The following is a 19,525-nucleotide window of genomic DNA, read 5'->3' as shown; positions in this document are numbered from 1 at the left end:
TGATTTATTTTCAAATATCACAGCGAAGAAATTAACGCCCAATCGGGTAAATTAACTGTAAGATTACGTGAAACTGTCACGTCTTCGATCTTTCAGATAAACTCTGTATCTATACCCCGCAAGGTTTTCTTTCGCTTTTAAATTATTGACAAATCTAAAGATATCTTGACGATGAGAAATTCTCTCGTCGAAGGAACTTCTCATACTTACACTTTACGAAAACCACTTGATCAAGAACTCTTCGTCATCGGTAACAAAGTGCAATTATCTTTCGGTCAAAGCACTTTTAGTGAGAAAATCTTCAAGCGTATAAACATAACGAGTGAATGAAATCGAGGCAGAATTTCGTATACGAATAGTAACTCCCGAATGACGTATAAGATTCATGGTAATAACAGGAAATAGAACTTTCGATATTCCTGTCCAAAGACACGCGCCGCGATGTCACGAGTGCTTTGATACGCCGGTTCGAAACGGGACGAAACTGACAATGAGCAGAGAAGCATACATACCTCTTGGTGGGACAAAACACCCTTCAACGTGTCAAAGTCTCTCGGTGAATGGGCGGGAAAGAGAGTGCAGAAACCAGGCACAATCAATCACTCGGTGAGAAATGCAGGGGAGGAAATCCGCGATCGGTGAGCCTCGAGGAGAACTTCTCTGCATTGTGTGCATAACCCTGTTACAGTAGCAGCTACGTAGGAAAACGCCACGTCAGGAAGGACCTCAGCCTCTCTCTCTTATGTAACCCTCTTAGAACAAAGCATGGGCCGAGTGCCTTACTCGCGAGAAAACCACTTGAAACCAAGCCCCGAACCGCTCTTAACCTCAACGGTGATTCCGAGTCTGCAGAGACATGCAAGACTCCACTTTTATTGCGGATACACTCGGGGATTCAGACATTCTCAGACCTTTTTTGCGACCTGTTTCGCCTTCGGATCAAGTACTACCGCGGAGTAGATCAATAGACATCGAAAATCGACGGTTTTTCCATCGGAAGCTTGTTACTCCGAGCGATATAAGACTTCTCATGTAGTTCAATCTAGCGCGCAGACTTTGATTCGTCGTGATCGACGATCTACCAGTTCAATCCTCATTCTTTCTGCACCGTCATCTACTATGACGAAACTTCGTCAGCAGTAATCGATGCTGAGAAAAAAACACAGGTTTAGTCTGACCGGACTTGGATCTTGACTTGTACCAATCCAATCCTCATTCTCTCCGTACCGTCAGTTACTGACGTCGAACTTCTTCAGAAGACTGCAAGTACTATTATCGACATTACTTGCATAGAGTACATTTGGCGGTTATTACGGTTTTCGAACGGCTTATCAAATACGTCGAATGGCGATGAAGTAATCATTGTTAAACAGACACGTGGAACTATTCGTGCTCCGAATGAAAGCTAACGGCTTCGTTAGGGATTTAGCAATGTTGTCGCTCAGGATAATGGAGCACATCAACGAAGGGTAAGCAACGTTAATGCAGCGGTCGAAAATCCCTCATCCATTCACCCCGTGCCAAATGTATACTCATGTCATCCACTCAGACGGTGGTTAGACATCATAGCTTGGCATGTAGTGGAGGTGAAATTTTATCCGGTATTAATGCTGCTAATTGAACGGTCGATGGAGTCTGTTCGGTGAATGGATCCGCATGTTTATAAGAGAGAGTTCACGTCTTGTGACCGTGTCAGTCTGTCAGTACTGCTGGTCTGACCATCCCGATCAAATCTCTGTCAAGCCACATCGAGTAGAGTAAGACCACCATCGACATCGGTTGTCAAACGTTGTATCATAAGTGAAATTATTGTGCTTTTAAATTTGGTGAAAAGTTCAGTACATCGTTCATCGCGTTCGGAGCTGCAACTGCAGTATGAGGCTAATTCTTGTGAAAGAATATTTCAGTGTACACAGCATCAAACGGACTCTGAACAAAATTATTCCACTTTTGATGCAGTATAATATTGACAGAGTTGAACCGGTTCGAACAGCGAGGAAAGTCTTTGTACAATCTCGACATTTTTCTTCCTCCTTTCCTCATCTCCTTAGGTCACATCGAAGCAGTCCTTTCACAGGATAAATACAGCAAAGCAGAGACACTCGCTCCCCCGTATTTCCACCATTTCTTTTTCTGCACTCGCAGTATTCAAACCCCGAATATCCCTCGGTGTTTGCTTCCTCGTTGAAGGAGGACGCTCAACCCTGGGGCATAACTCATTCTGATTTTCTGTATAAGGGTAAGATAAATGCAAACGAGGGAAACGTTTTGACTGTAAGTTCAATTGCCGAGCTTAACCAGATCCGGGTGGTTAATAAAATCGTTTCAGAAGGACTCGCGACCCGCAATCGAGTTTTACGACTCCCTCTGAATAAATCACCCGTGCACTCACGTAGGTACATATGTCACGCCTGGAAATTCTCTACCATTTCCCACTATACCGTACCAACGTGCCCCCTCAAGCTCCTTTCACAACGGACATATTGTGCGCATAACATAAAAGGCTGAAAACTACACGTATATATGTATATCATATATCTACGTAGGAAGTATTCCGAGTTAAAACTGCTCGAAACTCTTGAGATATAATTTTACGCTTTATGACTTCATGCTTTGCGCTTTATTCTACCTTGAATTATGCAACGTTCTTCTCCCCTCGGAGTTAACCCAAGTTTAATTAACCAATTAAATGAAAACCACCCGTTGTTGCCGGGGCGAGGAGTTGAGTTACCCTCGCTGTTAACCATCATGTTTAACTTTATGGACAGCCGAAAATATATAATTATGCACTCGTATAACCTTCGTCTAAATACCACACCCATCAAACTTTTAAGACAATCCAAAAACGAGTGTATCGGGACCCTTGGGACCTTCTTACGTCCATAGCTCTTTTCTCTCTCTCTCACGCTCGTGACGTACGGCTTTACCCGAGCTTCCGTATCTCAGCACAGCTCATTTCTCATGCAGCTTTAACCACTGAGAATGAAATTGAAAATCCCTTTGATGAAAGCACATTACATACTCCGTGGCTCGGAAATTTGAAACTTGGGTCAAGATTTGTACGCGGAGAATGAAGTAATATAATTTTACTCGAAATTCATTTGGTTCGTATAGAGCTTATAAAAAAATCTGCTTCAATTCACGTTCCTGAATTAATCAATTTTCGTCCTTACTGGCTAGTTTCCTATATACGACATCTTGAAAATAACTTTCGCACAACTTATACGAAACCGGTCGAGTTTATTGGTAGCAACTGAACTCTCGTATCTAAGAGAAGATAAATGCACTGGCGCATTGTAACACATACTACTTATACTAAACTCGGTAAACAGGAATTTGTTCAGGGTGAGCAAATGCTTCCTTATCGTATAACTATCGCTGGAACCTGCGGATACGAGGAAACTCGAATTGGCGTTACTAACTTTCAAGTAGAAGCGTATAAATATACTTGCTACGTTACGTAGCGTGTACACAAGTTTAAAAACACCCCGTTAAATACATCGATATAACAACGCTGAGCGAAATAATTCATCCTGAAAGTTACTCAACTCGCTCTTTTATTGCCTGTTGCAGCTTCTGGATGGTTTGAAAGCATTCTAATACTCGGCCAGTCACATCAATTATTATTATTATTATGATTATTATGGTTGTTGTTGTTGTTGTTATTATTTTTATTGCATCGATCAAACTTACTTCATACACTTTATTTCGGGCAAATGAAAATTTCGAATTCTGAGTAACTTAGCATTGCCTTGTGCTTGAAATATTCATACTGGATTTGTAAAATTCTTTGTGTGAATGCCTTATTCTCTCTGGATCTTGGCGAGGTAATCTAGCCGGGTTATAAATCTCGGTTGAATGTCCAGCCTGGGCTGATACGATGGACAATGGAGTTCCTCCCTTGGATTAAAATCGATCCCATGGTTACAGCTCGCCGACAGATTGAAATGAGAATTATATCAGAAGCTGAGCTCATCCACCGGCAGGTTTTTCTAACGAGATTGAATTATCCTTCGAGAAAGTTGCTTGCGTATAATTATGTCCATGAAAGGAGGTGGTAACAATTTTCACGTAAAATCGCTACTTCGTAAACTTTGTTCATATCTTTGGTGAGTAAAATATCTGTAAATAGAAATCCAGCGATTGCTTTGAACGATGAAAAATTTCCTCTCTTTTTAATGAATATTAATTAATAGCAGAATTTTTGGTCGAGATATTGAAGAAATTTTATCTTCGAAAAAGCACCACGTTTCGGTCAAACGCTGGCGCTGTATAAAACGTTTCAGCAGTTTAGATATGTTATTTGCCTTCGAAACAGTGTGCAGTCAGGTCACCGTTTAAATAAGTAAAAACTCTCATTACGAGCTCGTCGGTACATTTACCTAACATTCCGATGTCAAGTTAACCAACACGTATTTGCATGGCGAACAGTACAAAGCCTTAACGGTGTTCGGAATATTTGATCTTGTTTTTTGAACGAGCCCTAAATCAACGAAGAAAAGTAAGTAAACCTTGTCGGAGGAAACACGCGCTTTTTTCAAGGGCTTATCACTAAGCAGGGATAAAAAACCAGCTCTAATATTTTTCAATCTATCCGAACGTAAAAGTATCGAAAAGCGAAAACGATGAAAGATCAAAGAGGTGGAATTTCGCCCAGCCAAAAATTCTGGGAACTAAAAATCTCGGATTTTTGAATCTTCTTATTTCCGCACTTTCTGAACTTTCAGCGTCGGTTTCGAACCATTCGAAACTTTGATGTTTCATCGAGGTTTGATTTCGTTACTTCAAGTTTCAATTCGACGCTTTCGGATATCCTTTCAACCCGGTTCTACATAATCCAAAAACACATACGAAAGCTCGAAACGATGTTCAGGGAGCTTTTGCAATAAGGAATTCCACACTTTTCACAAACGACTTGAGGAGCGCCGGACGAAATGTTCCGCGGCATCTTTTCAGTCGAGCAAGATAGTTTAACGAACGCATTTTCCCAGAGGCTGGCTCTTTCGCCATCGAGTTCCATGCGGACCGTGGAGAATAGGGTCTTTGTATCCCCGCATCATGGACACAAATTGCCTCCGTATATCTCGCTGCGGTAAACCCTTTTCCGTGAGAACCACGAGGGGTTTCCCCCCCACCCCCGCCTTACTTCTCTCCAGGTACGTCAATGGGGGTCGAGCAGCTCTTCGTCCGGCCTCGTGCCAAAGTCGATTCTCCCTGATGGGAAGATTAACCCCCATAGCTCCGGGTCTCTCACGGCCTTCCCCCATTCCGAAGATAAAAATGCGCTAGGCCGAATATCGTAGATAGGATCAAACGAAGCGATCCACGCTTGAGAATCGATCAGCTAAATCGAAGCTGACGAAATTCGAACAATATATATATATATATATATATATACAGTCTGTAATATCGATCAACGATTTGGAAGAAATATTTTTAATTGGAACGTTGAAAAATATGAAAATCGAATGTTTTCTTATCAGATTTTGATACTGAAATAAAAACATAAAAAAAATTAGACCCTGGGAAAGTTTTTAGGGGGTGTAATGAAACGAATGAACCGATTTTCACCCGGCAAAAATCAAGTGTTGCAGGAGAGTATGGGCTGGAGCGAGTTAATGTACGAAGAAAGGAAAAAGTAATTATATGGCGAAAAATTAATCTTGATTGCGTTGTAAAAATTCTGAAAAACACCGCCCTCGATCCTTTGATCGCGCGTATTTTAACCGTGAAATATTTTTACTTATCATTCCTATTCTCGACTCAAAGCAAAACCGGAAATCCCCGTGTCGTGATAACCGCGCCTGCATTAGCCCTTCATTTGATTGCCAACGACGAATGAAACGGATTGAAGAGTGGCTGGTATAAAATTGAAGAAAAATTCATACACTCGTATAGCTGGGCATCAGTAGGTCTGATTTTTCCTTTTCAAACCATGCAATCCACCACATACATAATTCTGATTTACGTGAGATTAATCGGACACCTTTAGCCAAGGGTGAAACAGTCCTGAATATTCTCTCTGTAGAAAATACTACTAATAATAATAATAGTAATAATAATAAAAAAAACTGAGACTTGTCCGTGTCCAATCGCTTCACCGTGTATCTCTTGAAACGTCACAGCGTAATTCCAGCCGATCGCACACCCTGTCACACGTCTCTTTAACCCGCGCCACCCTTGTTATTCAGTTTCATCTTTCCCCCCGCAGGTTAAGACTCCGATGATTAGCGTCACTCTCTGCTAGAGGGGGTTCAAAATTTCAGAGGCAGTCTTGAGGACGCGAAGCCTCGGTGACTGGAGAAATTAGATCAATCCCGAGCCTGAGGTGAAAATCAGGTTCGATGCTATATGTATGTACATACATGGCCATCCATGATGGTGACAATATTTGCATATTCCGAGATAAAGTGATGGGTGCATGAGGCACACGTACCTACGTATGTATATTATTATATACATAAAATTTACCGTCGAGTGAATCGCCGATGTTGAAGAAACTTCGTTCATCTACCTATATATCTATAATAATATAATGCATCCACGCCCGTTTGACATTCTCAAAAAAATATATCTACGTAAGGGAGAATCTCGCCCGTGGCGTGGCTACGATATTCAGCTTAAACCACGAATTATGGGTTGGAAAAAAAAACTGCCTCGCTCTAGGCGCGACAAGATTTTCGCACCAGCACGCTAATTCGCTCAAGCATCGTGTTGAGTAGCTCGCGAGACAGTTTTTTTTTCTTTCTCTCTCTCGTTCTCCTTTTTTTCTTCTTCAATCACAATGCTTGAATTCACATCATGATTCTGGAAATATTTTAATCGTTTCATCTTCTTTCTTAGTCCGGCGAAAATTTATTGTATATAGAATTGACCTTGAAGTACTACCATAGTGGGTATAATTGAGTCTGGAGTATTGATATAGGTACATTATAACAATAACCGTTATTCACATCGGTTGTAAAGTTACTTTACATTTTGTTGAAAAATTTATGAGAAGAATTTTAAAATACGTTGAATGTATTGAGATTGAGATAAAATTTAAGAGAAACAAATTATCTTGACCTCGGGGGACTTGGAAGTTTTGGGACATAGTGAGGGTAAAAATGTATTTCTATTCTCGCGTAATCCTTGGACGAATTCAATACGCTTTCCTTCGAACCCGGAAACGGTAAAAGTTTGGAGAACTTTGTCGCGGATTCTTTTAGAATACTTGATTTTTCCCTAGAATTTCATTTACACGGACACAGCGCGGATCCACGGACTTTTAAACTATTCGAAAACGATTACGTGAGTGGAGAACCGGCCTCGAAAGTTGAAAAAGTTTTCAGCCCGTTGCTGAGCGTTTGAAGATAAATATTTCACAAAACGTGATTCTTTCATTCAATGAAATGCTTTTCTTTTATTTTCATTGGAAAAATTTTGTTATAAATTGTAAGAAAAGACGAGAAGAAAAATCAATTCACAAAAAATAAATATTTTCATTACAACCACTTATTTTTTGCAAAAGTCTGTCTGATTGCAATATCAAAATTAAATATTGTACAAGAATAAATATAGCGGCAGGGAAAACATACGTTTTAAAAATTTGCGAAAACAGAGAACAAGAGTTATTGGATGAAATAGGAAAGTATAGCAGTTTCATAGTTTCTGGAGGATAAGAAAACGCTTTCGACGATGTATTATACAAAAATCCAATGACTTTTTCATTATCCTGTTAAGGGGACACGTCAGTGAAACTCTATGCTTTTTCGATTTGCTTAAAATTTCAACTCATAATAAAGCTCCATAAACTAGCAGTTTTCACTCTAGTTTCAAGGGGATTTTTTTAAAACTAGATTTAAAAATCGTCCAGTTCATCAAATCTCTTTTGTCCGAACATTATTGTAAAAATTGTTAATTATCAATAACAGGGACAATTAGGTGGTAACTTGTCGAATAGCGATTTACATGATACCTTCTGCTCCCTACCCCCCTGCAATAGCCGTGGAATTTTTTTTCAAATTTTTGCGTAGAAAATTGCAACGCGAGGAATTTTTCGAAAAGCACTACTTTTTGACGTGTTTTAAATAATACCTGAACACGTATGGAACGTAACTGATTGGAACCGAGTGAAAACCACTTGTTTAAAGGAGCTTTATTAGGAGTTCAAATCTTAAGGAAATCCAAAAAGTCTTGGAGTTTCACTGGCGTGTCCTCTCTAGGAATTCATAAAACTGTTAGTTTCTGGTCTAAAAAAATGATAAAAAACATTTAAACAAAGAATAAAAAGATCGAGTAGACAACATGCACTGACAGCGACACCAGATCTTTATAACAAACTACACGGACGTCAGAACGTCGATCGTCGGGCGTCGTCACTTCCGTTTTACCCGTGCCTATCCAAGCTGCGGTTTCTAAAGTTACCAATAATAAATGCCGGTACATGTCTGCAGCTATCCAACCCTCTGAATGATGAAAGTCGTTTGCCGAGGGTGTGAAGAATGTACGCTCTCTCCAAGAGAGGCTGCACGAATGAGCTGGGCAAAGGAGAGCAAAGCCGGAGGAGCAAGTGGCGGCGAGAGTATCTCAGGTACAGCTGGGTACATCCAGCCTCGATCGTTCGTCAGTCCAACTGACAGCGAAGCTCGCACTACCAACCCGCGATTTGTCTTGCCCAGAGGCTCTCCGGAGGGCCACTGACTCCGGTCAACTTGCAATAAAACTCCGACTCCCTCGAATAGAGTAAAAACAGGAAGTCGAAGAGGTGAGAGGAGGTAAGCAGCAGCCTCAGCTCCAGAGCACCTCGCGAGCAAGGTGTCCCAGGTCGATCTCTTCGATTTGATTTCTTTTGTAATATGTTATAGTAGACTAAAAACTAAGCGAAATGTATTTGTTTTTATCCATCATTAAACACTTCAAGGGGGTGAAACCAGCCTCCAAAGTAAGGTATGTCAATGGGCTTACTTTGGACGCTGGTTTCACCCTCTTGAAGTGTCTAATGGCAGATAAAAAAAAATATGTGTCACTTAGTTTTAAGTCTACTATAACATATTGCAAAAGAAATCAAATCGGAGAGATCGATCTGGGATACCTTCCTTGTCAGAGGTTCAGCGGAACACGAACAGGACAGAACGTTTCAGGATGTTTTCTCGTATAACGGGAGCAATGTCTCCAACCGTTAGAAAGTATGATAATGTAGCATCTTTCCATGAGATAACATATCGCTCCAACTGTCGTCGAGGAAATGTATCCATCATTCACTGATTCGAACACACACGCTTATACTTTCCGACGTGTCGAATTTCGCCAGTGAAAAGGTACAACACCAGGTGAAGAGAACAGGATGCACATTGAGAGAAAAAACGTCACACCTGTTATGAACACCTGGATGAAGTGCAACACTTGGTCGTGAAGAGACCAATTGTCATCGCTATCGGGTTCATTTCAGATCCTGAATTTCCGCAGCAGACCTCGTCATCAGCGGATATCACGTGCTCTGGTTTCAGGGTGTCTATGTTCGTAGACAATGCATCGATTAACTGGCAGGACGACTGGTGACAATTGGGGTGGTGGTACTGCGGTATTATGCAGCCTTAATTAAACGGGACATCTAGCCACTGCACCGGTGGAATATTGAACGCGTTTACCGGTGTTCCCGGCACCCTGCACTCTGCATCACATACGGTCCCCAGACTCTCGTGTTGGTACGCATGTACTTCGGTATGTACTCATGATCCGTGAAAGCCAATGAGCCCGATGAATGTGCGTCTTGATTCCGATGAACAGAACTTAACCCGCGTCGTCTTGTGAAAATCGTCCGAGAATTTTTATGTCGCTTGACATTTAATCGTCATATTTGCTTATGCTAATTGCTCAGTAATTAATGAATTTACGAAGAGAGGGAAAAAGGAATAAAATCATTCCTCGTATGTATACCCTTTGTCCAATACATCACGATTTACATTCCGAATCCATCAACTTTTCGACGGTGGATAGGACGTGGAGTACAGAAGCGTACCTATATCAACATTTGATACATTCGTTTCACACCCAGGGGTATCCAGTTCCTTGACATCTATCAAAATACCTTTATACATATATATGTACAATATATATACATATGTACGGGCGTATTTCAAGCAGGGAGGAAACCAGTGGAAGTTAGGTAGCCTATATTTGGCGAGTAGTGCGGGTTTCAGTCCTATTTCAAAGAGCAATGTAACAAATGGATTCCGTCCCTTTTCCCTCCTTAATGCATCGTGATAAAATTTCCCATATATTTTTACACCACGTGTAAGAGTCAGCTGAAAGAGAATCTTTCCACCATTCCTGGAGAAAAGCTGAAGAGATAATTTAGTCTCTAGACCGTCTCTCCACGATTCCCGTATCATTTCCTTCGGATGCACCAAGAACTTACTATTCACAAAATCATTTGTTTACTCGTCGAATAAATTATTACCAATTAAAAACTTCAAGCGAGCAAGAAGTCGACTTGCGGAACTCAAATTTGACGAAGTCATTGCAAGAGACCCGTTGGAGTGTATTTTTCATTTAATCAATACCGTACAAGGTATAAGCATGGATACGAAGGTTCTCTGGTGCGAAAAACTTAGGAGTCTGATTGTGCGGTGATTTTGCCGGGGTTTTATTGAAATTGGGCAAAAGTCAAAGGGATTCAATTGCCGGCGAGCATGCGACCGGTACTCGAGTAAAAGGTAGGCAAACACACGCGCTTGGATGGTGGAGCCAGCAACCCGCGAACTCCTTTCTGCCCGTCGTCGTGACTTTCCGAGTCTACACAACCATGCGGCAAGTCACACTTGACCCCGAATGCGAAAAAAAGAACTCCGGGACAACTTCGTCGAATGAATTTTTACGGGAGTGATGGGGATTTTACGGAGGAAGTGTGGAGGATAAGGGAGAAACGTGACCTCTTTGATCCGACACGGCATTGGATTTGCGCAGCCGTCAAATTCTCCGGTCTATGTACACGGGGTCCACGTATTCATCTACATTGCACATAGAGAAGGACGTCCAGGTCACCGTTGGAACTTCCAATTTCGTTATTCCTTTGTCACCAAGTCCCGTCCAGCTGCCGGGCATTTGATGGTACTTTGGATGGGTTGTTTTTCCGTTATGTTCCACTTCAAAAGGTGCAAGATATAACGAATAAAATCGATACTCTATGCAGCTGGTGGTGCCACGTTTCACTGATCATTAATATTAAAAGGTAACGTATCCACTGCATTCGCGATGAAGTCGCAAATTGGCATTGGATGAAGTGAAGATCGTCTTTCGTGGTATCGAAGATCCGGGAACGTTGAATAACGAACGGACCTCGTAACCTGCCAAAGCGATGGTCTCGAAAACATCGACGGTGAGAAAGAACAGAGCTGTCGCGTGTCGTTCCGTCTTTGGCTTAATGGTAACAAGTGACTAAGTCCTCCTCACCTCGCGTCTTTGTAGTAGTCGATAAATTCCCAACCGTACATACACACAATATCTTACCCTCTACGCGGGCCGTTGACAATCAATCTCTGGTCTGATGCAGTAATTAGTTTCCAATTAAGCCGAACTCAATACTATCGAGCTCAATATCGTCAGAGTGTGCCGGTGACTGATTGCTCGTAGCACCCAAGAGACGGCTTCTAATAGCTTGGATTGGAAAATAACAAAGTATAGTAATAAGCGGAAGGATCTGGTTGAAAATTAACTTTGTCAGTGTCAGGAGAGTCGAGGCGTTGTTAAAGCGTTCGCCGTGTCTAACACCTCGGGAGAGGAACGAGACGGCGTTACAGTAACGACCGTTGAAACTTTACCGTCCATCTTTAATGACTGCACGTGGTAATTCGGGAGAAGTAGAAGTAGCGATGACTTCAGTCGCAGCTTTTGCCTGCGGAATTGGAACCGAGTTGATTTTATTTCTCAGTTACACCTATGATATTGATTATCCACTTCCACTTTATGACAGTGGAATCCTTGGGACGAGCCTCTGTGTTTTACGAACTCCGTACGTTACGGCGCGACGAAATACCTGCAGATGAGGGAATATCCTCATTCCTCTAAAAATATACTTTACTTTGAACTTTTCTAACCGCGGTGAAATCGCAGCTGATCACTCGCCTGCGACAAAAGTTTAGGGCTGGTTAGGCATTTACGGTAGATTATAATACTTTGGAAGTAAATTATTGGACCGAAAAAATTGACTTCCGATATTTTGGAACGCGACTCCGAACGCTGTTGTAACACTTCGAATTTAATGTTTTCAAAGTTTTCACGAAATCCGTCTCGTTTTCATTTGCCACCCAAGTTTTTCATTTTTTTCCCCCTTTTTTGTGTTCACCCTCACTTAAGTACACCTACCTAAGTCGACTTGTCGCCACTGCAGTGCCGGACGTTTTCACCTTTTACCAATTCAACGACGGCAAGGAAAAGTTTTCACTTGTTTTTTTATTTTTTTATTTTTTTTTTTTCGTAATTTGAGTTTTTCGTGCCCGATTCGCCATTTGTGTCAAAATTTATAGATATATAATGCAAATTTTATACGTCAAATTTATAATTCGGTGGGTTTATAATTTTACCGTAAATCCCCCAAGGAGATGAATCCGAAACAAGACAAAATCGATCCTATCTGCTTTGACACGGAATTAACGAGTGCGTTATTAATGTATAACGGGAAACGCCTTGCCAACCATGATTGACAATATCAATTTCAATTCAGCCTCAATATTCAATTTGCCAACCGATCCAAATCGTGCCACATTCAAGCGAGATGGATTTATACGCCGGATAATTCAAGCTACGCTTTACATTTTTTTTTCTTTTCTTTTTTTCTCGTTTTGGTCCATCACTATATTATTTTTTTTTTTTATCGAGTCACGAAGTTTTTCGTCACTCGAAATGACAGCGGCTGGCGGCTGGGAAGAAAACTTTGCGTGACAATAAATTTTATCAAATCCTGATCTCTTTTGGGAAGAGGATCACCTATAGTCCTACCTTCGCCTGTGCCGTTAAGAGGAAAGTTTTCCGAGTCGAGGGACGTACCTACTTAACTTCGTTACAATTCTTACGCAACGTGATTCTCTCTTGGCAAACTTTGCTCTGCAGATCGAACTCTTTATCCTTAAATATGTACATGTGACGTAGAACCTGCAGCGATGATCATTGTCGTGTATTGTTTCTAGCCGAAAAATTCGTCTGTACAATAGAAAAGCTTTCATTTCCGGTCAACTGCTAAAACTTATTCACAAACGCATCGGCTGGGTTAATTATATTTTTACATACGTAAATAAATAATAGTAAACAAAAGCGCTTTCCCTCGTTGACCAAATAACGCGATTTCGTAAGAAAAAAAAAAATCCAAGACTATCAAATTTGAGATTATAAATATAAGAAATATGTTTGTGAAGTTATCGGAATCGTGAAATAATATATCAGTTTCAATCATCCCGATTTTTATTTTACGATCTGAAATCCCAGAACCGTGACCATAAATTAATTCTTATATACAGTTCTATCGCTTCATTCAATACATGTGATAACCTACTTTATACTTCTGCGTAAATTTTTTTATTAGTCAAGGTAACCGGACGTCATTCTGCAATTGAATGCGACGCATTTACAGTTCAACGCTGTAGGTAATTACAAAAAAGTAATTCAAAAGAACGTGAATAAAAATTATATTTGTTAAGAATTTAATTCAGCCTAACATGTGTGTATTTTATAATAGCTTTTAACCTAATTAGTTTCCTACTTTAGATGAGAAAATAGTATTTTACACAATGCACGTAACTCCGACTGCATTCATGCAGAAGCCCCGGTTTCTTTTGCACCCGAATGCCACCCTTCACCTCGCTGTTCCTGCTCGCTGTTCCTCGCACTGCATGCGGGCATTTATTGTGTGCATTGAGCTGTTTGTTAAGGCCTTTTCCTCCTTTCAGTTTGTTGTTAGAATTTTTAATTTTTCTATTTTACTTGACATAATAATGTGTCAAGCACGACTAATTACTCACGAGTTTATAAGACGTTGAGCGTGACGGAGATCGAGAGTGTATAAAATTGTGCTTCCGTCAACGTTGCATTTTGAAATATCGTTTCAATTCGTACGCCGCCGGTTAACGTTATAACGAATCGATCTTGTGATAAAAAAAAAAAAAAAAAAAAAAAAAAGAAGAGAGACGAAAGAAAAATTCAGAGAGAAGACCGGAATGATCAGGGGAAAATAAAGACACGACGAAACGTGACCGGAAAAGTTCAACAAGCTGACCGCGACACATGAGATAAGCAAGTGATCGCCCCCTTGTTACAAACAGAGATGTCGATGTTCTTCTTCCGCTTTCACAACCTTCGCCGGCAGGCTGAAGAGGCTCGTAAAAAAAGACAAAGACGCGGGGGAGGCCCCAGCAATCAGGGTGGAGGCCAGCGTGGACAAAACTGCGGCGACGAGCCTCAACCAACTGCAGGATCCATGCAGAGCTGCAACAAGGTGCATCGTGGGCCCAGTAATCTCTTCGAACGGGCCCCGCTTCAGCCCAGCGATTCTCTCGACGAAATCGCCTTTCAAATTCCCAGGTATGATTGTTATTTGAATTTGAATTTTTTTAATTTCATGTCGCACGACTGCCATGCCGTTTCCTTTCGTTTCACTCTATGTGTGTCTTTTTGTATTTCGTCTAGCGCCATTTTTACATTGGTGGTTAGATGTTATATCCGATGCATTCGTAGGTAATCGTCAGGTTCCGAAGGATGCCTTCGTTCACAATTTTTATATATATATATTTAAAAAAGAAAACAAGAAACAGTCATTTAATTGCAATGTTATAGTTTGGAAGAGATGCTTTTACATTTTTATTTTTACATCGTAGACTTTTGAGGTAATTATGGTATATATGACGCAGGGTTAATAAAGCCAAGGGAATAGCCAATTGTAGATTGTACAGTGACCGTGAAATTTTGAACAGTAGCGAGCTCTTTAATAGTAATTAGAAGAAGTGATCTGAACAACTCGTGTTGCACTAACGAGTCTCGGTATAGAGTACCCTAAAATTTAAAAAACAAAATATTTATGGGAGAGTATTTCAAGTTTAAAATAAATTAAAAAAGGATCCCTGCGTGTGTGTTTTTGATATTTTTTTGGATAGGTTTTTCAAAAGGCACATACAAAAACGCACATCTTAAAAGCAGTCAAGAAATTTAAATTCTTAAAATTTTTCGTAAAGTTATACGTGTTTCAGAAAAAAAGTATCAAAAATTTGTATCTTACGAACGATTTGACAAAAAAAAAATTGAAAAAATGAAGGAACCTTTTTTCACAGAATGTAAAAAGATGGCCAAGTTTCAGCCAGATTAGAAATGTAAGTTAATAATTCAAAACGAATCGTAACGAATAATTGTACGTGTTTACAGCATTTTTCAAGTGTAAATTTGACATTTTTATTTACAATCTACGATCCATCGATTTCGTCGTTCGAAAGCGCCGCAGGTCTGTTAAAAGCACCGGATTCAATGATTTACGTGACGAGGGTGTCGGTCAATGACACTTTAATCGTCAGATGTATGGAGGCTTCTCTGCTCCCCTAATTTGCATGTTTGCAATTAGTTTAACTAAATGTCGGCCAGACCCCAATCGAGTAACTCTCTGAATTACAAACCGCGAACGCGTGTCACAAATGTATTATAACATGACTTTGAAAAAATTTAGTTGGACAGAATTCATATATCGATTGTTTATACGATTATTATATGATATAGACTGTTTAGATACTGATTTCTTCATCGCGATAGAATATCATTTTTCAAAAAAGAGGTATAGTATACCTAATATCGACGAAAACCTACATTTGTCATGTTTTAAAAACCTCGAAATTATCTTGAAAACTTTGCTTTAATATTTACCAATTATATGTCGCAAAATCATTTTCTTTACTTGTAGAAAAAATCTCAGAAATTCCTTTTTCTATTGTAGTAATGTTTTATCAATGAAAAAAATTTTATATCATCCAATGTCTTATCTGTTTAACAACAGATATTCGTTAACGCGGATCTTGTTGCCTATCTCTTAGATGTTCGCGCATATATACCTGCATGTATATATAATACACATATATGTATTATACGTATAATTTTCATGTCCGTTTACAAGTAACGCGGAAAGATTTTCTCATAAAACGTTGACAGTTTCGTTAGATATATACATAAAATGGAACTCGAGCAACATTTTCAAGTTTTATGAGCTTTCCTTGTGCTGCACCGCAACGACACCAGAGGCATCCCAAGAAGGTATTACATGCCATAAATAACTCGTCTTTTAATACTTTTTTTTAACCCTAGGTCGCTTGAAAGAAACGTCGTTCGATAAAAAACTGCTTATCGGAAAACTTTTTGTCGCCTTTTTTCCCACAGATTTTTGAGACGATTCGGTAAGGACGTTCGAATGAAAAGTAAGGAGAAGAGTTTTGTCACTTTATATACGGTATAATAAAAATACTCGACGGCGAATTTGAATTCCGATCGAGTTAATCGAGTGGTTGGCGGGCGGTTAGGTCAGACTTCGAATGAGTGCATGGTGCATTCGAGGTGAAATTGCACGTGGTGAATGGACATATTTTGAATATGTGGCGCCCCTCGGCGTCGAAACTCGTCGTCATTCGACGTATCCAAGGAAGGTGGACGGTGGCGCCATCCAAGCAGCGTGACGGGTTTATCCGGAACCATAGCTAGGGTGCCCCTCACTCAACCCCCAACCCCTGTTACATTCACCCTCTCGTAGTTTGGCCGGAGGCTGCGAAGAAGGAATAAAAAAACATAATAAAATGGAAAAAGATGCTTTCCCGGTCGGCAAGCGGCTCGTTTAACTACCCCAACCCAACCCTGGGACTTAACGCGGTAAAAGTGAGATTGAAACGTTTTTACCTGCGTGGTAACAGTGTTATTAAAGTTCAGCAAACCATAAATTCCGGCTTAAACAACCGGTTCGAGATGCTTTACAATTAAAATATACCCACCGACTTACCGATACGGAAATACTTTGCAAACTTCCGCTTGTTGCACGGTTTAAATCAAACTTCAAGAACGGACGTCACGTGCTTTACAATCTGGAAAAATTATTATTTTTTTTTTTTTTTTTTTTCTTGTAAATTTTTCAAATAAAATTCGGCCCGGAAATTATAAGCGAGAGATCGTTCTCAATGATTTTCTGATCCATGGAGAAGTTCTATTTTCGAAAGACGTTGTTTGAAAAACAAAAAAAAAACCTACAAAATTTCATTTCCTTTTAAGTTTTTGTTCTAGAATTAACAATTATCGTTGAATAATTTTCTATACAATCGCTATATTTAAGCGTTTACAAGAATTTTCGATAGATTCGTTTTTTTTTTTTAACTGCAAATTGATAGAAAACGACTTGGAAGCTTTCGCTAATTAATTGTAACGGATTTCTTCTTGTTGATATCTGTGAATAAACTCCGTTCCTTTATTCTCCGTTCGTTGTTCTTCGATTACAAAAAAGGAATATTGCTTCTAAAGTTACACAAGATTCGATCGATCATAGCTTCAGCTTTGCAGTGTATGTACAAGGTGTGTTATACGTACACGTATACAACCGTACATAGATATAACTTCTAATGAAATTTCCCTAATATACAGGATGTCCGTAAACAATTCAACTTTCTGAAACGACGAGAAAAAAAAAATCTCCTATTTTCAAGACTGAGAAATCGAGCAACAAAGAAGGCTTGAAAAATAAGTGCAACGTTCTGCACTCGAGTAATAAAAAATGCTTCACAAACCCGCGCAAACAGTAACGATACACGGAATTTTCATAACAACGACGAATTTTTTTTTCAACCCTAAAAAGTACATCCTTTGTTCAATTTGTTTAAGGGGTAAAGAAATTCTCTATACATCCAAATAATTCCTTCTTTTTTTTTTACCTCAAGGTAAGAATGAAAAACTCGTTTGTGATGGGTTTTTTTTATCTTGTCGACTATTGAAAGTAAAAAAATCTTAAAAAAGAATTTGTGTAAGCTCTCTATCAACTTTTTGCTAACATTCCAAATTTTTTTATTAAATATTGTTTCAATCAAAGTATTCAGAGCAGGTTTGTATCATCAATTGCATAAACTCTCTGCTCTCTTCTTTTGGTTTTGCTTTATCGAAACTTTGCAAGAATCGACAACAATTTAAGGTGGTTTCCTAATCAATGGACACCCTGTGCATACGTGTTGTCCGCGAGAGCTTGAAACTCCGGAACTATCGTACCAGTCGCGATACTAACCACATTAATCAACCCTTGCCTGCATATATCGTAACTATAGCAACTGAATGGCGCGTGAATAATTGTTTTCATACAAAGTGAATTCTCAACGACTGCATGGCAATCCCAGAGCAATTGTCTCTAACCTCAAAAATTTTGACAGTCGTCGATGAAGGTGGTGCTCAATTCACAACTGTTCAAATTTTTGAGGTTAGAGACAATTGGCAACCATGGCAAACAGTTGCTATCGGACTGTAGCGCGTGCGCATTGAATTTTAGCAAACGACAGACCGTGCAGTCGTTAAGAATTCACTCTGTATAATAAAATCGCTAAACGAAGACTAAAATAATCGGGCGGAATTATGAAATCGAAAATTTTTAGCATTCATAATGCAATATTGTATCATTCACTCACTTATGTGTAACAATTGTTAGATCCGAGGCGCGTTTTTCGTTTCTTACAGCTAAATGTAATCGTTTAAATTGGGATTCTCGATGCACTGTTGTGACGACGACATCATTACCGTCCTGATATATTGTTTTCGAAAAACAGTGGAATGAAGAGTGACTCGACAAAAATCGTTGGCGCCAAATTCTATAACAGTTAACGATAATGTATCATAGAATGTTAGAGAGTGAGACATGCGAATAAAGTCATCAATTACAATTCCGGCCTCTGCAGGCAGAGTCACAACCAAGTCAATCACAATTACCTCTTATCGTGAGTTATGGATCCTCGACGATTCGTCGCAGCGCGACGAAAGCTCGAATTTCTCGAGTTTGTTTCGAGGTTGATGAAACCGAGGCGGGAAGAGTCGTTCGACTGTTTCCCGAATCAAAACTTGATTGAAAGCCCGAAGTGCGCGGAAAAAGATAAATAAAACCGTTTGCACGCGTCTTTTCTCCCTCGAAACTAGAAGGTGAAAGCTTTTCTCTGCATCCAATTTAAGGAGGTTGTTCGACAAAAATTTATACCTTTCATCAATCTTATTGTCACGCGAGACGGTCATGTTATTACATTTGAAAGTTACGGCTCAATTTGTTTAAAAATAAAAATAAAAATAAAAAAATTAAATACAAAATATAAATTCAACACTTGAGTCATAAACGAAAGCTCAGTGTGATAGAAATTAGAAATGGCTCGTTTTAAATCACTTAAAAATTGTCAATAACCTCGTATCTTCGTTCAATTTTACTCTGGCATGGTTAATTTCAATCAGAAGACTACATTCTCGTTTACCTCATGTATAAAGTTTATATATACTTGTTTGAATTTAGCGAGCACCGTGA

At 39.7% G+C, this 19,525-nt stretch overlaps 1 protein-coding gene across 13 annotated transcripts in view; it reads left to right on the top strand.

Moving 5' to 3' along the window:
* The window catches only part of LOC124404604 (potassium channel subfamily T member 2), a 144,715-nt gene that overhangs the window by 56,942 nt on the left and 68,248 nt on the right, over positions 1-19,525 (top strand). For 3 of the 13 annotated variants that reach the window (XM_046878899.1, XM_046878906.1, XM_046878900.1), the window contains exon 2: positions 14,295-14,553. The exons of the other annotated variants lie outside the window; for them this stretch is intronic. In XM_046878899.1, coding sequence (XP_046734855.1) covers positions 14,297-14,553 — 257 coding nt within the window. In that variant the 5' untranslated portion in view covers positions 14,295-14,296. The remainder of the gene's footprint in view (positions 1-14,294; positions 14,554-19,525) is intronic. 13 annotated transcript variants of the gene reach the window in all.

Source organism: Diprion similis, chromosome 3 (assembly GCF_021155765.1).
Source record: "Diprion similis isolate iyDipSimi1 chromosome 3, iyDipSimi1.1, whole genome shotgun sequence".
Taxonomy (NCBI): Eukaryota; Metazoa; Arthropoda; class Insecta; order Hymenoptera; family Diprionidae; genus Diprion; species Diprion similis.
This window is presented reverse-complemented; position numbering and strand designations above follow the sequence as displayed.